The 15,375-nt window shown below is 48.4% G+C and overlaps 1 protein-coding gene across 3 annotated transcripts in view; it reads right to left on the minus strand.

Moving 5' to 3' along the window:
* PPIL2 (peptidylprolyl isomerase like 2) overlaps window positions 1-15,375 on the minus strand; it is a 332,508-nt gene that overhangs the window by 172,977 nt on the left and 144,156 nt on the right. For all 3 annotated transcript variants that reach the window (XM_085636442.1, XM_085636443.1, XM_085636445.1), the window contains one exon: window positions 4,401-4,476. In XM_085636442.1, the coding sequence (XP_085492568.1) occupies window positions 4,401-4,476 (76 nt within the window). The remainder of the gene's footprint in view (window positions 1-4,400; window positions 4,477-15,375) is intronic.

Here is a 15,375-nt window from a genome sequence, read left to right on the forward strand (position 1 = left end):
GCCAGAACCGAGTGAGTAAAAAGCGGTCATACCTGCTTTTAACACACAAAAGGTAAGGCTCAGTAGATGGCGCGGGTTTCAAGAGGACATATCAACGAACATTAGGCCTCATTAAAGGGACCCCCCCCCCCTATCCAACTGCTTCCTTAAAAAAAAAAAAAAAAAAAAAAAAATGTTCTTTCACCCATTTGCAGTCCTGCTTCCAGATACTGTCCGGATTCCTAAATAAATCTCCCCTCCTAAGGTCAAAAAACTATCACTGATCAATGTGAGTCAGGGAATATGAAGGGAAAGGTCCAAGGCCGGGGGTCTGTAATCTCTTACCTCAGTCGGTTCCCAGGCCGGGTCCAGATATTTATCCAAAGGGAGAGCAGCCGAAAGGCAGTGATATCAGTTAAAAAAGCCACTCTCATTCTTCACGCACTGAGACCGTTTGGGAGGGAGGGGGGACATAAAACTTCTCAAAAAAGCGTCTGACAATTTGCAACTCCTCCCGATTGGTGGATCCCCAGATTTCACTCCCAAAAACTGCTTTACAGTCAAAACATCTCTGCAGACCAGGCTGAGCATCTCCTGACTTCAAGCTGTGTCTTTTAGGGTCTCCTGGAATGTAGGAGGCGTGGGCAAACTCTGAGGGTGAGTGAAATGAGTGAACAAAGATGGGCACCGCAGCTGAGAGTGCTCTTCACCTTTGCATCAGAGAGACAGAGGCCAGGGGAGGGGTGCAAGAGATGTTCAGTGAAGGCAGAGTATGGGCAAGCTCAGCCCTGGCCAAGACACTCATGAGCTGCAAGTTTCATGCTCCCCCCAAAGTCCAGCCGACCTCACGTTCTGGACGAGAGGCGGCCGGGGGCTTCCTAAACAGGGCAGATGAATCTCTCTGGACAGCTATCCGCTTTCTACACAAACCATTACACTTTTGGAAGAGCTGGGACCACCATGACTCCAGGACCAAGGAGCAGCAGGGGGTGTCTCAGGGAAGGGAGGCCTCCCCACCGGTGGCTTGGAGGCATGAGCTGGGACCACCATGACTCCAGTGCCAAGGAGCAGCAGGGGGTGTCTCAGGGAAGGGAGGCCTCCCCGCCGGTGGCTTGGAGGCATGAGCTGGGACCACCATGACTCCAGTGCCAAGGAGCAGCAGGGGGTGACTCAGGGAAGGAAGGCCTCCCCGCCGGTGGCTTGGAGGCAGAGAAGGCTCTGTCTAGACTTCCAGAAAACAAACCCAGGCCATCGTTCGCTTTTTTTCTACCTTGTGGGACCTTCCTCTGGGAGGGGCAGCTGGACCAAGCAGGTCAGACTTCTGTTAATGACATAGTGAATGTTTACAACTTCGTGACTACTTTGAAGACACTTTTAACACTTCTTTTTTCCCCCCACAGTGGTCAGATCTTAATCAGATGGCTTTCCACTTTCCCATTCGATTTCTGCAATATCTGCACTCGCACTAGGAAGGAGGCTCCTCGACGGGCTGGAGAGGTACAGCATTTGGAAAATCAAATAATCCGTCCATGCAACACAATCAGTTTCCTTACAAAAACCCTTGTCTTTGATAGTAGACGCAAGTTCTAGCTTTAATGGCGTATTAGTACAATTCCATGATTTACCCCTGAAGCCGCAGATGATACAAACAGCCCTGTTGAAGAGGTGCTATCTTCAACCTTGTCTAAACCCCGGTCACTGATACCCCATTTGCAGCAGGTACCTCCCCAGATATCCAGGGGTGTTCCCACCACCCCAGAAGCCCAGGCAAACGTCATTTATTTTGGGATCCCATCAATAGAAAGATATGAAGGTGCCCTGCTATTGACAGAGACATCACCGCTCTGTCTGAAGCGCTGCGAAGGCAGCTAGCACTGCATGATCAGTCGGTGACAGTGGATTAAGGCGAGTGCGACCCCCACTGGGGGTTCTCGAACCCTTGGCTGCCCCTCACAGTCGCCTTGGCTGAGGAGCAGCCTGCGTCTGATTTCCTCCTGAGATGGGTGTGGCCTCTCTCTGAGGGGTGTAAGAGTGGGCTGACCGCCTCTTCTGGATCAGAGACCCCCATAGCTCCCAGGATCACTCAGGGGCGTCAGGCAGGGAGTGATGCAGCTAGGCAGGAAGGGCAGACAGTTAGCCTCGTGTTCGTGCAGGTTGAAGGTCACAGGGTTAAAGGTCTTAGGGCGGCAGGGGTCTCCCCATTCACCCCCTCCACAGCAGTGTTCTGTGTCTCCATCGCCTCAGAAGACACCGGCTGGTCTGGTGCTAAGCTGCCTGCTGTGCAGGGTGCTGTCACAGTACAACCTCTCGGAGGTCACAAGAAGTACCGTGCGCGGAGGGGCGGACCCTGCGCGCCGAGGGGCGGACCCTGCGCGCCGAGGGGCGGGCCCTGCGCACGGAGGGGCGGACCCTGTGCACGGAGGGGCGGACCCACCGGCACACGTGGTACCCTCCATCTGTGAGTTAATGTAGTAGCCAATGCCGAGAGGCCTTCTGGTGTGATAGAGTCTTCTCTGTACTTCACTCTGTGTGGGTCACTTAAAGCCTTGAAACCCTCAGGGAAGTGCTGGTCCAAGAATTCTGGAGAGAGGCTCGGCACCACTGAGGGACCTTTCACTACTTAGGCTCGGGCAAGGTAACAAACTAAGATATTGATTTTCAGAGGGCTTTGGAGCAGCATCCTCTCTTACCTCTCTTCACCCTCTCCCCATCCCCGACGGCTTTACCCTCAATCCACCTGGGCACACCCTCAAAAACAACGCCTCATGGACTTCCTTGAAAACCCTTGAGGAATGAAAGATTCTAGGAGCACTGACAGCCGCACATCACTTGAGTAACCCTCTTTCCCCCAACTTCTTCAATGAGATGAAATCGTCGATACTCCCACTCAGGACCAAGATTGTTAATGCCTCTACTTCAAGGCTTTATCCTGAACTGCCTAAAGTCGGGGCAGGTGTCATCTGCAGACCACATGGATCTAAACAACTTTCACCCGATCTCCAACATTCCTACTCTGGTGAAGCTCTTGGTAAAATGTGTTCACATCCAAATCTGTAACCACATTGAACAATTCAGCCTTCTGGACCAATGCCAATCTGGCTTCTGCCCGGGGCACAGCACCGAATCGCTTCTTACACATATAGTTGATGATGCGCTGAAAATGTTGGATCAAAACAAATCTTGCCTTCTAATACTCCTTGACCTGCCCTCAGCATTCGATACGGTTAAGCATGACAACTTACTAGAACTACTGGAACAGAGAATGGGCTTATCAGGGTCTGTCCTAAACTGGTTTACCTGGTTTCTCCAAAACAGAACACGAGAATTCAAGGTTAATCAGTCCCTATCTAATACCACTCCGGCCACACTAGAAGTCCTGCAGGGTTCCGCCCTCTCACCCAGTCTCTTTAACTTGTTAATGGAGCCACTAACCGGAATTCTGATTTCATCCAACATCCATTTTCACATGTATGCTAACGACACCCAGCCATACCTGAAAGCCTTCTCCCCTTAAGACATCAGATCCCTCAATTTAACTTGACAGAAAACACAAAGTTGGCTGGCTGACAACCACCTCAAATTAAAGAGGCTTGCGCTATATAAAACTTATAAAATAAAATAAAATGAATAAATAAATAAGAGATTACAGTAAGGTCAGGGTATCAAGCCTTGGCAGTGGGTGATGGCAAGGACAGGGATTTACCTGTGGCATTGGATGATGGCGTGAACCAGAGATTACCCAAGCAGTAGATGATGGTGAGGACCAGAGATGTACCCGTGGTAGCGGACGATGGCGTACATCTGGCCGTGGATGATGGCGAGGACTAGGTATGTACCCATGGCAGTGGATGATGGCAAGGACCAGGGACGTAGCTATGGCAGAGTGTGACGGTAATGACCAGGGATGTATCCGTGGCAGTGGATGATGGTGAGGACTAGGAATGCACCTGGGGTAGTAGATAATAGAAAGGACCAGGGACGTACATAAAGAGGCAGTGGTAGGTGGGGAAGGACCAGGGATGTACCAGTGGCGGTGGATGATCGAAAGGACCAGAAAAGTACCCATGGCAGAGTATGAAGGCAATGACCATAAGGGAGGTGCCTGTGGCAGTGGATGATGGCGAGGACCAGGATGAACCTGTGGCGGAGTATGATGGCAATAACCAGGGAAGTACCCACGGCAGTGGATGATGGAGAGGACCAGGGATGCCCCTGTGCAACTGGATGATAAAGGACCAGGGATGTCCCTGTGGCAGTGGATAATGGTAATGACCAGGGATGTACCCAATGAAGTGGAAGATGGGGAAAGTACAGTAATAGATCACAGTTTAGTAATTCACTGTTAAGAGTAGAAATCTTTACAAGGTCCCCAGTACAGACTCCACACATCCTGCCCAGAGACCCTGGCCTTGGTACGGTACCTGCTTCGTGCATGGTCTGTGGCATCACCGACGTGGAGGTGAACGACGCACTCACAGCTCCCGTGGAGTAATGCGCCTGCGGGAAGAGAACATACACCTTGTTATTCTCACACTGCGACCCCAAAGCAGGGGGGAGATTTATGGATTTCATATTCATCACTTAGGGACCGATTACGATTGGCCAGTAGAGTAATGCGCTAGCGATAAAACGCGACCATGCAGGGATCGTAACTCATCTGGTGGAATAAACAGCACCAATTAGGAGTTTTGAGGCGAAACATCCGCTTGTCCCTGTTCTGATCAGACATTTTTGCTCCTAGGTAAATTTCAGCAGGTCTGACCTGTCGAAATTAACTTGGGAAAAATGCGGTGCCTGCTGCAAAATGAGCAAATTTGTTCTGTGCTATAGCAGAAGTTGCAGAAATATATAAGAATTAACTTGACCAGTCATAATCGGGGCGTTACAAGATAGATCGAAGAGCTAGCCAATGGGGTGCATCGCCAAAGATAATCATCTCTCAAGGCAATGTAAGCACGCTCATACAAGTGCTGTAAAGATAAAAGTCTCGATTCTATTAATTTTTCTGTTCTTTAATTCTCTGTTAGGAACATTCTAATTCAACACTGACAAGACCAAAGTATTGGTCTTTGGCAACAACACTTTCCCTTGGAACGGCCACGTCGACAGGCCACGCCCGCAATCTCGGCATCATCATGGACAGCAAGCTCAGCATGAAATGGCAGATCAACACAGTCTCTTCCGCCTGCTTCCACACTCCGCATGCCCCAAAGAATCTCCAAGTGGCTCCCCATCAGCACAAGCTGCAACATACTGTACGCAGTACTATGCTACAGTGGTTACAGGCTACAAGCACACAGCTCCACCACAGCTTCCCTGGCTCCGGTGCACAGCTCCACCAGGAACTCTATCCTGCAGTTATATGCTACAGTGGTTGCAGGCTACAAGCACACAGTTCCACCAGGGACTCTAACCTGCAGTACTATGCTACAGTGGGTACAGACTCCAAGCGCAAGCTCCAACAGCGCCTCCTTGGCGCCTGTGTACAGAACCAACAGGGACTCTATCCTGCAGTACTATGCTACAGAGGGCACCGGCTCCAAGCACACAGCTCCACCAGGGACTCGATCCTGCAGTACTATGCTATAGTGGGTACAGGCTCCAAGCACACAGCTCCACCAGGTATTCTATCCTGCAGTACTATGCTACAGAGGGCACAGGTTTCAAGCACACAGCTCCACCAGGGACTCTATTCTGCAGTACTATGCTACAGAGGGCACAGGTTTCAAGCACACAGCTCCACCAGGGACTCTATTCTGCAGTACTATACTACAGAGGACACATGTTTCAATCACACAGCTCCACCAGGGACTCTATACTGCAGTACTATGCTACAGAGGGCACAGGCTCCAAGCACACAGCTCCAGCAGGGCTTCCCTGGCGCCTGTGGACAGCTGCACCAGGGTCTCGATCCTGCAGTACTATGCTACAGAGGGCACAGACTCCAAGCAAACAGCTCCACCAGGGACTCTATACAGCAGCACTATGCTACTGTGGTTACAGTGTCCAACCACACAGCTCCACCAGGGACTCTATCCTGCAGGACTATGCTGCAGAGGGCACAAGCTCCAAGCACACAGCTCCATCAGGGACTATATCCTGCAGGACTATGCTACAGAGGGCACAGGCTCTAAGCACACAGCTCCACCAGGGACTCTATCCTGCAGGACTACGCTACAAAGGGCACAGGCTCCAAGCACACTGCTCCACCAGGGACTCTATCCTGCAGTACTATGCTATAGAGGGCACAGGCTCCAAGCACACAGCTCCACCAGGGACTCTATCCTGCAGAACTATGCTACAGTGGTTACATGTTCCAAGCACACAGCTCCACCAAAGACTATCCTGCAATACTAGGCTACAGTGGGTACAGGCTCCAAGCGCACAGCTCCACCAGTGACTCTATACAGCAGCACTATGCTACAGTGGTTACAGGCTCCAAGCACAAAGCTCCAGCAGGGCTTCCCTGGCACCTGTATACAGCTCCAACAGGGACTCTATCCTGCAGTACTATGCTACAGAGGGCACAGGCTCCAAGCACACGGCTCCACCAGGGACTCGACCCGGCAGTACTATGCTACAGAGGGCACAGGCTCCAAGCACAAAGCTCCACCAGTGACTCTATACAGCAGCACTATGCTACAGCGGTTACAGGCTCCAAGCACACAGCTCCAACAGAGACTCTATCCTGCAGGACTATGCTACAGAGGGCACAGGCTCCAAGCACATAGCTCCACCAGGGACTCTATCCTGCAGTACTATGCTACAGAGGGCACAGGCTCCAAGCACACAGCTCCACCAGTGACTCTATACAACAGCGCTATGCTACAGAGGGCACAGGCTCCAAGCACACAGCTCCACCAGGGACTCTATCCTGCAGGACTATGCTACAGAGGGCACAGGCTCCAACCACATAGCTCCAGCAGGGCTTCCCTGGCGCCTGTCTACAGCTCCACCAGAGACTCTATCCTGCAGTACTATGCTATAGAGGGCACAGGCTCCAAGCACACAGCTCCACCAGGGACTCTATCCTGCAGTACTATGCTACAGAGGGCACAGGCTCCAACCACATAGCTCCAGCAGGGCTTCCCTGGCGCCTGTCTACAGCTCCACCAGAGACTCTATCCTGCAGTACTATGCTACAGAGGGCACAGGCTCCAAGCGCACTGCTCCACCAGGGACTCTATCCTGCAGTACTATGCTACAGTGCGACTGTCAGAAACAGCTACAGGATAATGTGCTCAGCTCTCCACCAACAAGGTTCTAAGTGAACAGCACCTGTGAGGTTACCTGTACAAAGAATCAACAAGCACTGACAATGCCAACAAGTCTGGCCTATAGATAAAAGAGGCTATCAAGTCACTGATGGGTTTAGGCGCTTCATAAGTCATCATACCAGCACCCGGTTCCTCATCCCTTGACTCAGGCAACCATTCACCCACCCAGGGTCTCATTCTTGCATTCACCAGAAATGAGCGCACAAACAGCGTTCCAGCCCCGTTCAACTGATTCTGTCGGGGACTTCTGGCACGGACCTCTTCCAATCTCCACACAAATTTGAGGAAAACCACAACAAATATACGGTGTGCAGTGCAGGATTTATTTCAGCAAACAGATTACATCCTGGAATACTCAGGCTTAGTGCCCGCCATTGACTCGTTTCGCTCGCTCACGCGAGCTTGATCACATGACGCGCTCGTAGGTAGGGAACAATACATACAAAAATGTGCACTATTAGCTGTAAAAATTGAGTACCATGTGACTAAAGATAAAAAACAGACTATGGGCAGACAATATTCCTGATAGAAATACCTGCATACCTTCAATAAGAGTTGAAGCATTTCATATTTTTCACACAAATGCAAATACTTCTATGATTACAATATAGATAAAAATTCCCACAATACAAATTACATCATAGTATATAAATAATATCAATATTAGACTCATTTTTACTCATTTCATCATTATATAGTTCGTAATTGTGGAGAAGGTATATACAAATTCCCAAATATTGGTAATTCACAAATCAAATCATCTCGCAGAGTCTGCGCTAGTGCTACAGACATTTCATTCCAGCGATTAAGATCAGAAAAGACCTTGCGATTATACTGATTGGAAATAAAGTGCTAGTGCAAGAAATCCGCAAAATGGGCTTATGATTTAAATCCTATTGTAAATGTTATGGTACAAATATATAAACATCATGATGTATAGTACCATTACCAACAAATAAAACCACAAATAGAAGCAGATAAAACGACACTATATATAGGAATTTGTTGAAATAAAGTGCAAGTGCACTAATTTTCATAGCAATGTGTGAAGACCAGAAAAATTGATCATAGATAAAAATAGCCTCAACTCAATATCCTCTCTTCTCGTGAAGGTGAAAATGTTAAAAAGGTAATTTCAGGTCTAAAATCAGAATGTGCCACCTAACAAAGTCTGTTAAAGTGCTGTATAATGTGCAAATATGCGTGAAAAAAAGATAATTCAGTACATTGTGTAGCAGCAGATATTCTTTGTCCAAGCCTGAACAAAGATATAACGAAAATTCCGATGATGTAAAAATACAGGAGTCTGTTCATAAGATCATGTTGTCAAATAATTTACTACCTTCATATAGTACAAAGATAAAAAGCGAGAAAAACAGAGTAAAAAAACAAGCCACTGTATATAAATGTGTAGTTACAGAAAATTGTGCATATCTTCGCTATTGTTGAGGCCGTTCGGCATCTTCGTGTCAAGATAAAATGTGTTTCTAATTGCCAAAGGTTTTTTTCAAGGTTGCCACCCCGTCCGGAAATGGGAACGGACCCCAATACTGTGTATTCTAGATCTTTAAGCTTGTTCTTATGGACCAACTTAAAATGCCTGGCCACCGGATAATTAGGGTCTGAGTTAACGATAGCCCTCACGTGTTGCAGAATGCGTTTATGCACAGGGAGCTTAGGCTGCCAAAGTAATTTAAGCCGCATGTGCAGCGTAATTTGTAGACAGCAAGTTCCATACAGCATGTCAAATGTTCTTTGATGGGAATTTTTTATCACTAAACGCCGTTGAATATTCAGTGCTGTTAGTGGTGAAAGTGCAAGCACGGCATGAATTACACTTAAAAAACCCTTTCTTAGTCAGCCAGGTATTTTTGGGTGTTGTTTCTGGACTTGATTTAACAAGGGCATCCCTCATTGAGGGAGCCCTTCTAATGTGATGGCTGGTGTATCTGGTAGAACGGATTTAATTGTAATGTCTGTCAGTACTAATGGCCATTGAGAATATATGATTCTGCGTATTTTGCTCTCCTGCTGACTAAAAGTAGTCATAAGTCTTACTGTAGGAGAGTAGGATCTGCCTCTTATGTTGCCCCCACTTTTTTTTCTGATGTTTACACTGGTTTCTGGCTATTTTCTGGCTGGGACCCTGCTAATCAGGGCCCCAGCCTCTCTGTTCTCTCTAAACAACTTGGAGTGCATATTAGGTGCACTAGTGATCGGATACTGTGGTACCTTATTAGCCCCTAGTATATGGTACCTTAGGTACCAAGGGCATAGTTACTTCACAGGCCTGCCAGGGGCTGAAGCATGTATTATGCCACCCCAGGGAAGCAGACTAAATCGGACACCACAGGCCTGCTACTGCATCCTGGGTGAGGTAGTGTTAGCACTACTCACTGAGATATAGGTTCACTATATCTCTCCCAGCACACACATTTAAACCTATCAGTCACCCCTAAGGCAGGCCCCATCAATCCTGAGGGCAGGATGCTTGGTTTCCATGTGAGGGGGTGCCTCTGCCTGAGCAGGGCCCCTCTGCAGCTCTCAGAGTCCATTCTCTGGCGCTTTTTGTGAATGCGGTCAAACCATATACTCTTAAGTGCATTATAACCTCGTGGTAAATGCTAACTCTGGGATGGCTGCATCAAAACATGTCGTGTTTGGTGTCAAACGCTTTGGAATAATATCCCCACACCAGTAACTGGTGTGGGAGTATGATCCCACCCTTCTAGAGGGATAGACATGTACCTACTGTGGAAACACAGTAGAATCCTGAAGAGCCCTGGCATCACAAAATGGATGCCACCAGTCACAGACACTGGGCTGCCCTCCTGCTGATGACCGAAACTCGCAGTGGAGGAGGCACAACAATAGGCATCCTGTCACAGGGAGGTGTGTCCACCTCCCAGACAGGGTTTAGTGTATTGGGGCTGGGTGGGTGCACTCCTAGAGTGCTTTGAAGTCCTGCACTGGGGGAGCAGTAGGCTCCTCTGTGCATACACCAGTTCAAACCGGCTCAGGGGCTACCAGCCCCTGCTCTGGCGCAAAACTGGACAAAGGGAAGTGGGTGTAGCCACCCACTCCCCTGACTCTCCCATAGGTGGGGTCATAAAGCTACTCCCTCCCTTCCCTTTCAGCATAAGTTAGGGAACCCTTGCCATTGCAAACTAGATATCCCTGGACGACGCTCTGAAGAAGACTCCTGGACCTTCGACGTTCCATTACCTCTGGAAGACGGAAGAATCTCCTTTGGAGTCAAGGAGTGACTTCCCTGCTTTGCAGGCACCCAATCTTGCAATCAACGGTTGCAAACTTTCCCGCTCCCACCGGAATCCGAAGTCCCTGCATCCCAGGAAGAGGATTTCCTGACTTCTCCAAGGCCATCGTGAGTCCCCAGCGACGCAGAGGCAAGTGGACCCCACAAGTGACGAGGAACCGCAACCCCTGGGTACCGTGCACTATTTTTGAGTGCAACCCCTTCACAATGTTCTACGAACCTGTGCTTTAGGCCACGTGTGGTCCAAGCCTCTAGCAGGAATCCCTCCGAAGATCAGAGGCCTACCCCGTCCCGAGTGACCGTGGGCCCCTGTTGAGTGGATCCTCATGAGGTGTCTTCGCGATCCCTTACCGGTTGGCTTGTGGGTCCCCTGAAGACTTTTCGTTCCTGGTTCCTCCAGGTCTGCCCTGACTTACCCTTGCTGGGTGAGTCCCTCAGACCTTGCTGGTCTGCACCGGTGACTTCATCCTTTCCACGAGACTTGCTGTTACCAAGGCTTGTTGGCTCCAATCTGGTCATCGACACCGCAGTAAGCTGCAGACTTCGTGGGACATGCCGAATCCAGCTCCTGGTCGTTGTTGACGCCTCCTAGACCTCGTGGCTGAAGAGTCAAGACACCCGTGGATCACCTGAAATCACCCGAAGACTATGGGCATCCATCTTCCTTGCCCCGGGTCACTGCCAAGTGGCTTTGAACACTGTCCCCTCTGCTTTCAGGTCTTCCTTCTACTGAATCCAGCCTTGGATTCCACCGGACACTTCTCCTGTCTTCACAAGCAGCAAGCCTTCTTTGGCACCCATTGAAAACGAAGCCGCGACCCGACACCAAAAGACACCTATGCACCCGGCTTCCCTGGGTGAGGTAACTCCATCACTACGGTGCACCTGTGGGTGTTGGCTCTAGAACTACTTACCCTGTAAGTGACTTGCTTGTAGACTCTCCCGAAGTATCCTAAAACTCTAAATTTCCAATTGCGACTTGTCCAATGAAGTCAATTGGGATTCGCGTCTGTGTTCTCACACTGCATGCGTCTCCCGTGGGTCCTTTACTTACCTGCCTTGGGTGGATTAGTGAGGCCCCAGCGCTTCTGAAGACCCTAGGTCTTGTCCCCTCGCAAGTCGTCTTTTTTAGTATATGGTCTGGTACGCCCCTAGGGCCCCAGCCATATTTGTGCTTAACTTATTGTGAAATGTTGATTTGTGCATATGTTCCTGACTTCTAATCTCATAAAGAGATTAGCAGAGAGTTGTTAGTAATAAATACATATATATTTGATATATATACCTGTGTGGTGTCCTTTCATTTAGTAATTCAAGAGATTAGAAGGTAAAACAAGCTGCTTTACATTCCTCTAAAGACTTAGCCTGAAGGCTGCTCTCCACAGCTACCACTAGGATAGATTTCTTTAAAAGGTTGTCTTAAACCTACTACCATAAGAGTCAAATTGTAATGGTGCAAGAAGTCCACTTTAACTAGTGAACAGCATATACCAGGCCAACTTCTCAAACTTACATTTCTTTTGTCATTGTCAACATCTAGTGAGGGTGGGACTGAAGCTGTTACACGGTCTTTCTTTGGAATCAGTAACTCATCCCTAGACAATGTGTTGCTTTTTCCAGGACCTGATTTAGCAGCGTTTTAGTGTATCCTCGATTTAGAAAACGAAGAAAAGCTTTGTGCTGATAGTTGTCACATTCAATTTTCTCACTGCAAATACGGCGAATTCGTAAGAATTCTCAGTGGGTTATACTCTGTATAGTGTGGTGGGGGTGTGCTCTTTCCGCATGCAGAATTGAATTGTCTGCGGTTACCTTATGGTGCAATTTTGTGTGTAGTTTACCCACGTTTACATATACAGACACGTCAAGAAATTCAACACTGAACTCATCAATGGTTGCTGTGAATCTCAAATTTGGGTCATTGCAGTTAATAGACTTTACAAAATCATTGGCTGTGTTCTTACTCCCTTTCCAAATCATGCATATATCGTCAATGTAACGCCAATAATACATAACATTGTTAGCCCATTCCATCTGATGTTCAACCTTGAGGACATGCTCCCCCCACCAGCCAACGTGTTAACAAGAATAGCCGGGGGCGAAGCATGCCCCCATAGCAACACCTCTCAGTTGTGGATAGCCCTCTTGATCAAACAGGAAGTAGTTGTTATAGAGGCACAGTTCTAGCATGGCTATTAACATGTTATTGTGTTCACTCATACCGATACCTCTTTCTGCCAGATAGTACTTAGCCGCAGTCACACCATCGGCATGGTTAATGCTAGTGTACAAGGATTCTATATCCATTACTACTGGCAAAACCTCTGACTGCCATACCAGCTCTTTAATTTTACACAAGAAGTCTGAGGTGTCCTTTACAAATGACGGTAAGGCAAAGACATGAGACTGAAGAAAATGGTCCACATATTTGGAGATTTTTTACAAGAAGGCTTTTCTGTGCGGAAATTATTGGCCTTCCAGGCACTGGGACCATCTTATGTACTTTCAGAAGAAAATACAGGATAGGGATGACTGGAAAGTCCACCTTCAAAAAGTTAAATTCATCTTTAGTCAGAAGGCCCTGTCTCTTCTATTGCATAAGGCACTTTACCACTTTGTCCTGAATTAGTCTAATCTCTTGTTTGGAAGATTTCCTGTAGCAAGAAGTGTCCGAAAGATGGCGATTGGCTTCCATCAAGTATTGGTCTTTTTGCCATAAGACGACGTTGCCGCCTTTGTCGGACTTATATATTATGATATCATGTTTTTTCTTGAGTTTATTCGTCAGGGCGTGATACTGGGCATTTTTTAAGTTTCTGCATTTTTGTTTAGTATTCACAATGATGTTAGGCCGTTTGAGTTCATCAACAACCCTTTCACTGAAGATGTCTACTGCAGCTCTGGGCATTAACGGTTGAACGGTTGAAGATGGGCAGAAAGGACTAGAGGCCTCTTGATTGATGTTAATACCCATATTCCTTATCATATCTCAGATTGAGTCATCCTGAGCATTGGTATATTCAGCGTCAGAGAGATGAAATGAGCGCACTTCGGTGCAGTGGATAGTGGGCAGGACTTCATATTTCCATTTTATACTTTTATAGGTTCCATTTAATTTCTGGATGCGCGCCTGGATACCCTCGCAGGTGATTAGTAGCGCTATACAATACTGTTCAATTGATTGATCGTCTTCTGTCCTTCTCTTTTTATGTTTATTCCATTTGTGTTTATGTATTTTTTATGAATCAGTTTGATTCCAAGATCCTGTGCGTCCCTCTGAAGAGATTCTAGAAAGAAGGATTACAGTGCAAATATTCATCTTAGTTTGTCAAAAGGGGCAATCAACACCAAAGCCCACAAGGTCACCCCTGTCGTTGGCCTGTTAAATCCACTCAGGTTAGAAATGTCAAAACCTGCAAAAATCAAAGAGCGCACAGTAGTGAATACGTAGTTAAGTCTCACGAGATGAAGAAGTGATGGACCTATAAAATAAAAGCACCACAGTAGAAGTAAGTTTGTTAGGTGCACCAGTAGCTAACATACTGCAGCCGCAGGTCAACTATAGACAACGTGGTGGGGGACCCCTCGGTCCCACCCAGAAGTGGAAATACTGCGGCCAGAGGACAACCAGCCTAGCCATAACCAGACACTACTGTGGTGGGACTGCTGGTCCACCTAAAGTGGAAATACTGCGGTCAGAGAACAACTAGCCTAAACAGAACCAAACACTACTGTAGAGGAACTGCTGGTTCACCCAAAGTGGAAATACTGCCGTCAGAGAACAAACAGCCCACAAATAACAAGACACTACTGTGATGGGACTGCTGATTCACCCAAAGTGGAGCTCACCAGCCTAAGCATAACCAGGCACTACTGTGGTGAGACTGCTGGACCACCCAGAGGTAGAAATACTGTGCGCAGTGGACAACCAGCCTAAACATAACCAGACACTACTGTGCAGCCCTGCCAAGTACCACACATCATACGTTAGACTAACGCATTTCAGTGTGGTGATCCACATCACTGCACTGAAATGCGTTGTCAAGCATTTATAGTGCCTCGTCAGCAAGGGGACGGCATGATGCTTATTAGCACCACACTAAAGCAAAGCTCTAAGATTACAGCTCGCATCCGCGATGCATGCAGAAAGCTAAGCTTGAGGGCTGCGCTCAGCTCACTCTAGGCTCGGATGGCTACAGTGTTTCAGTTTCACCCAACAGCCGTCACGAGAGTCAGTTGTAATGAGTTGTCCAATCACAAAAGCGGACATTTTGACAGGCAACCGCAGCACATTTAAGTGTGGCACTTTGAGCTAGCGCAGCCAGGAGCCCGCCGCTTGCACCGCGTGGCTAGGCCGAGGCAGGCCCATCATCGTAATGATTTCTCTGGGACACAAACAGCTGTCACTGGAGACGGAAGAACATGGTGTCCACGCGCACCAGGACGCTCCCTCATGCCCTAGAGGGCTAATTTGAAGATGTGCGTCACCTCATGGGCTGGGTGGGTCAGTTGAAACCTTTCCACAGCCTGCATGTATTTCCCTGTCACTCGGCTGCCAGACACTTTCATTGAGGTTCGGACCAGTGTTCCATGTAATGCACAACTATCTGAAGTCATTGGGGACCGCGGAGTAGTGCCGGGTCCCTTGGCAGCCTGCCCGCCCTGCACTGCAGTCCAGTGCAGCCGAGCCATGAATTCAGCCGTTCAAGTCACTCGAGTCCTCTCCTCTTGGACGTCGCACTTCGCAGCTGGGTCCATCCTCCATGTTCCTTGTGCTCGCTGCCACAACACAGCCCAGCCAAGTACCAGCATGTTTGGCGTTTGCGGAGGAGAGCTGGGGGG

This window comes from Triturus cristatus, chromosome 11, assembly GCF_964204655.1.
Source record: "Triturus cristatus chromosome 11, aTriCri1.1, whole genome shotgun sequence".
NCBI lineage: Eukaryota > Metazoa > Chordata > Amphibia > Caudata > Salamandridae > Triturus > Triturus cristatus.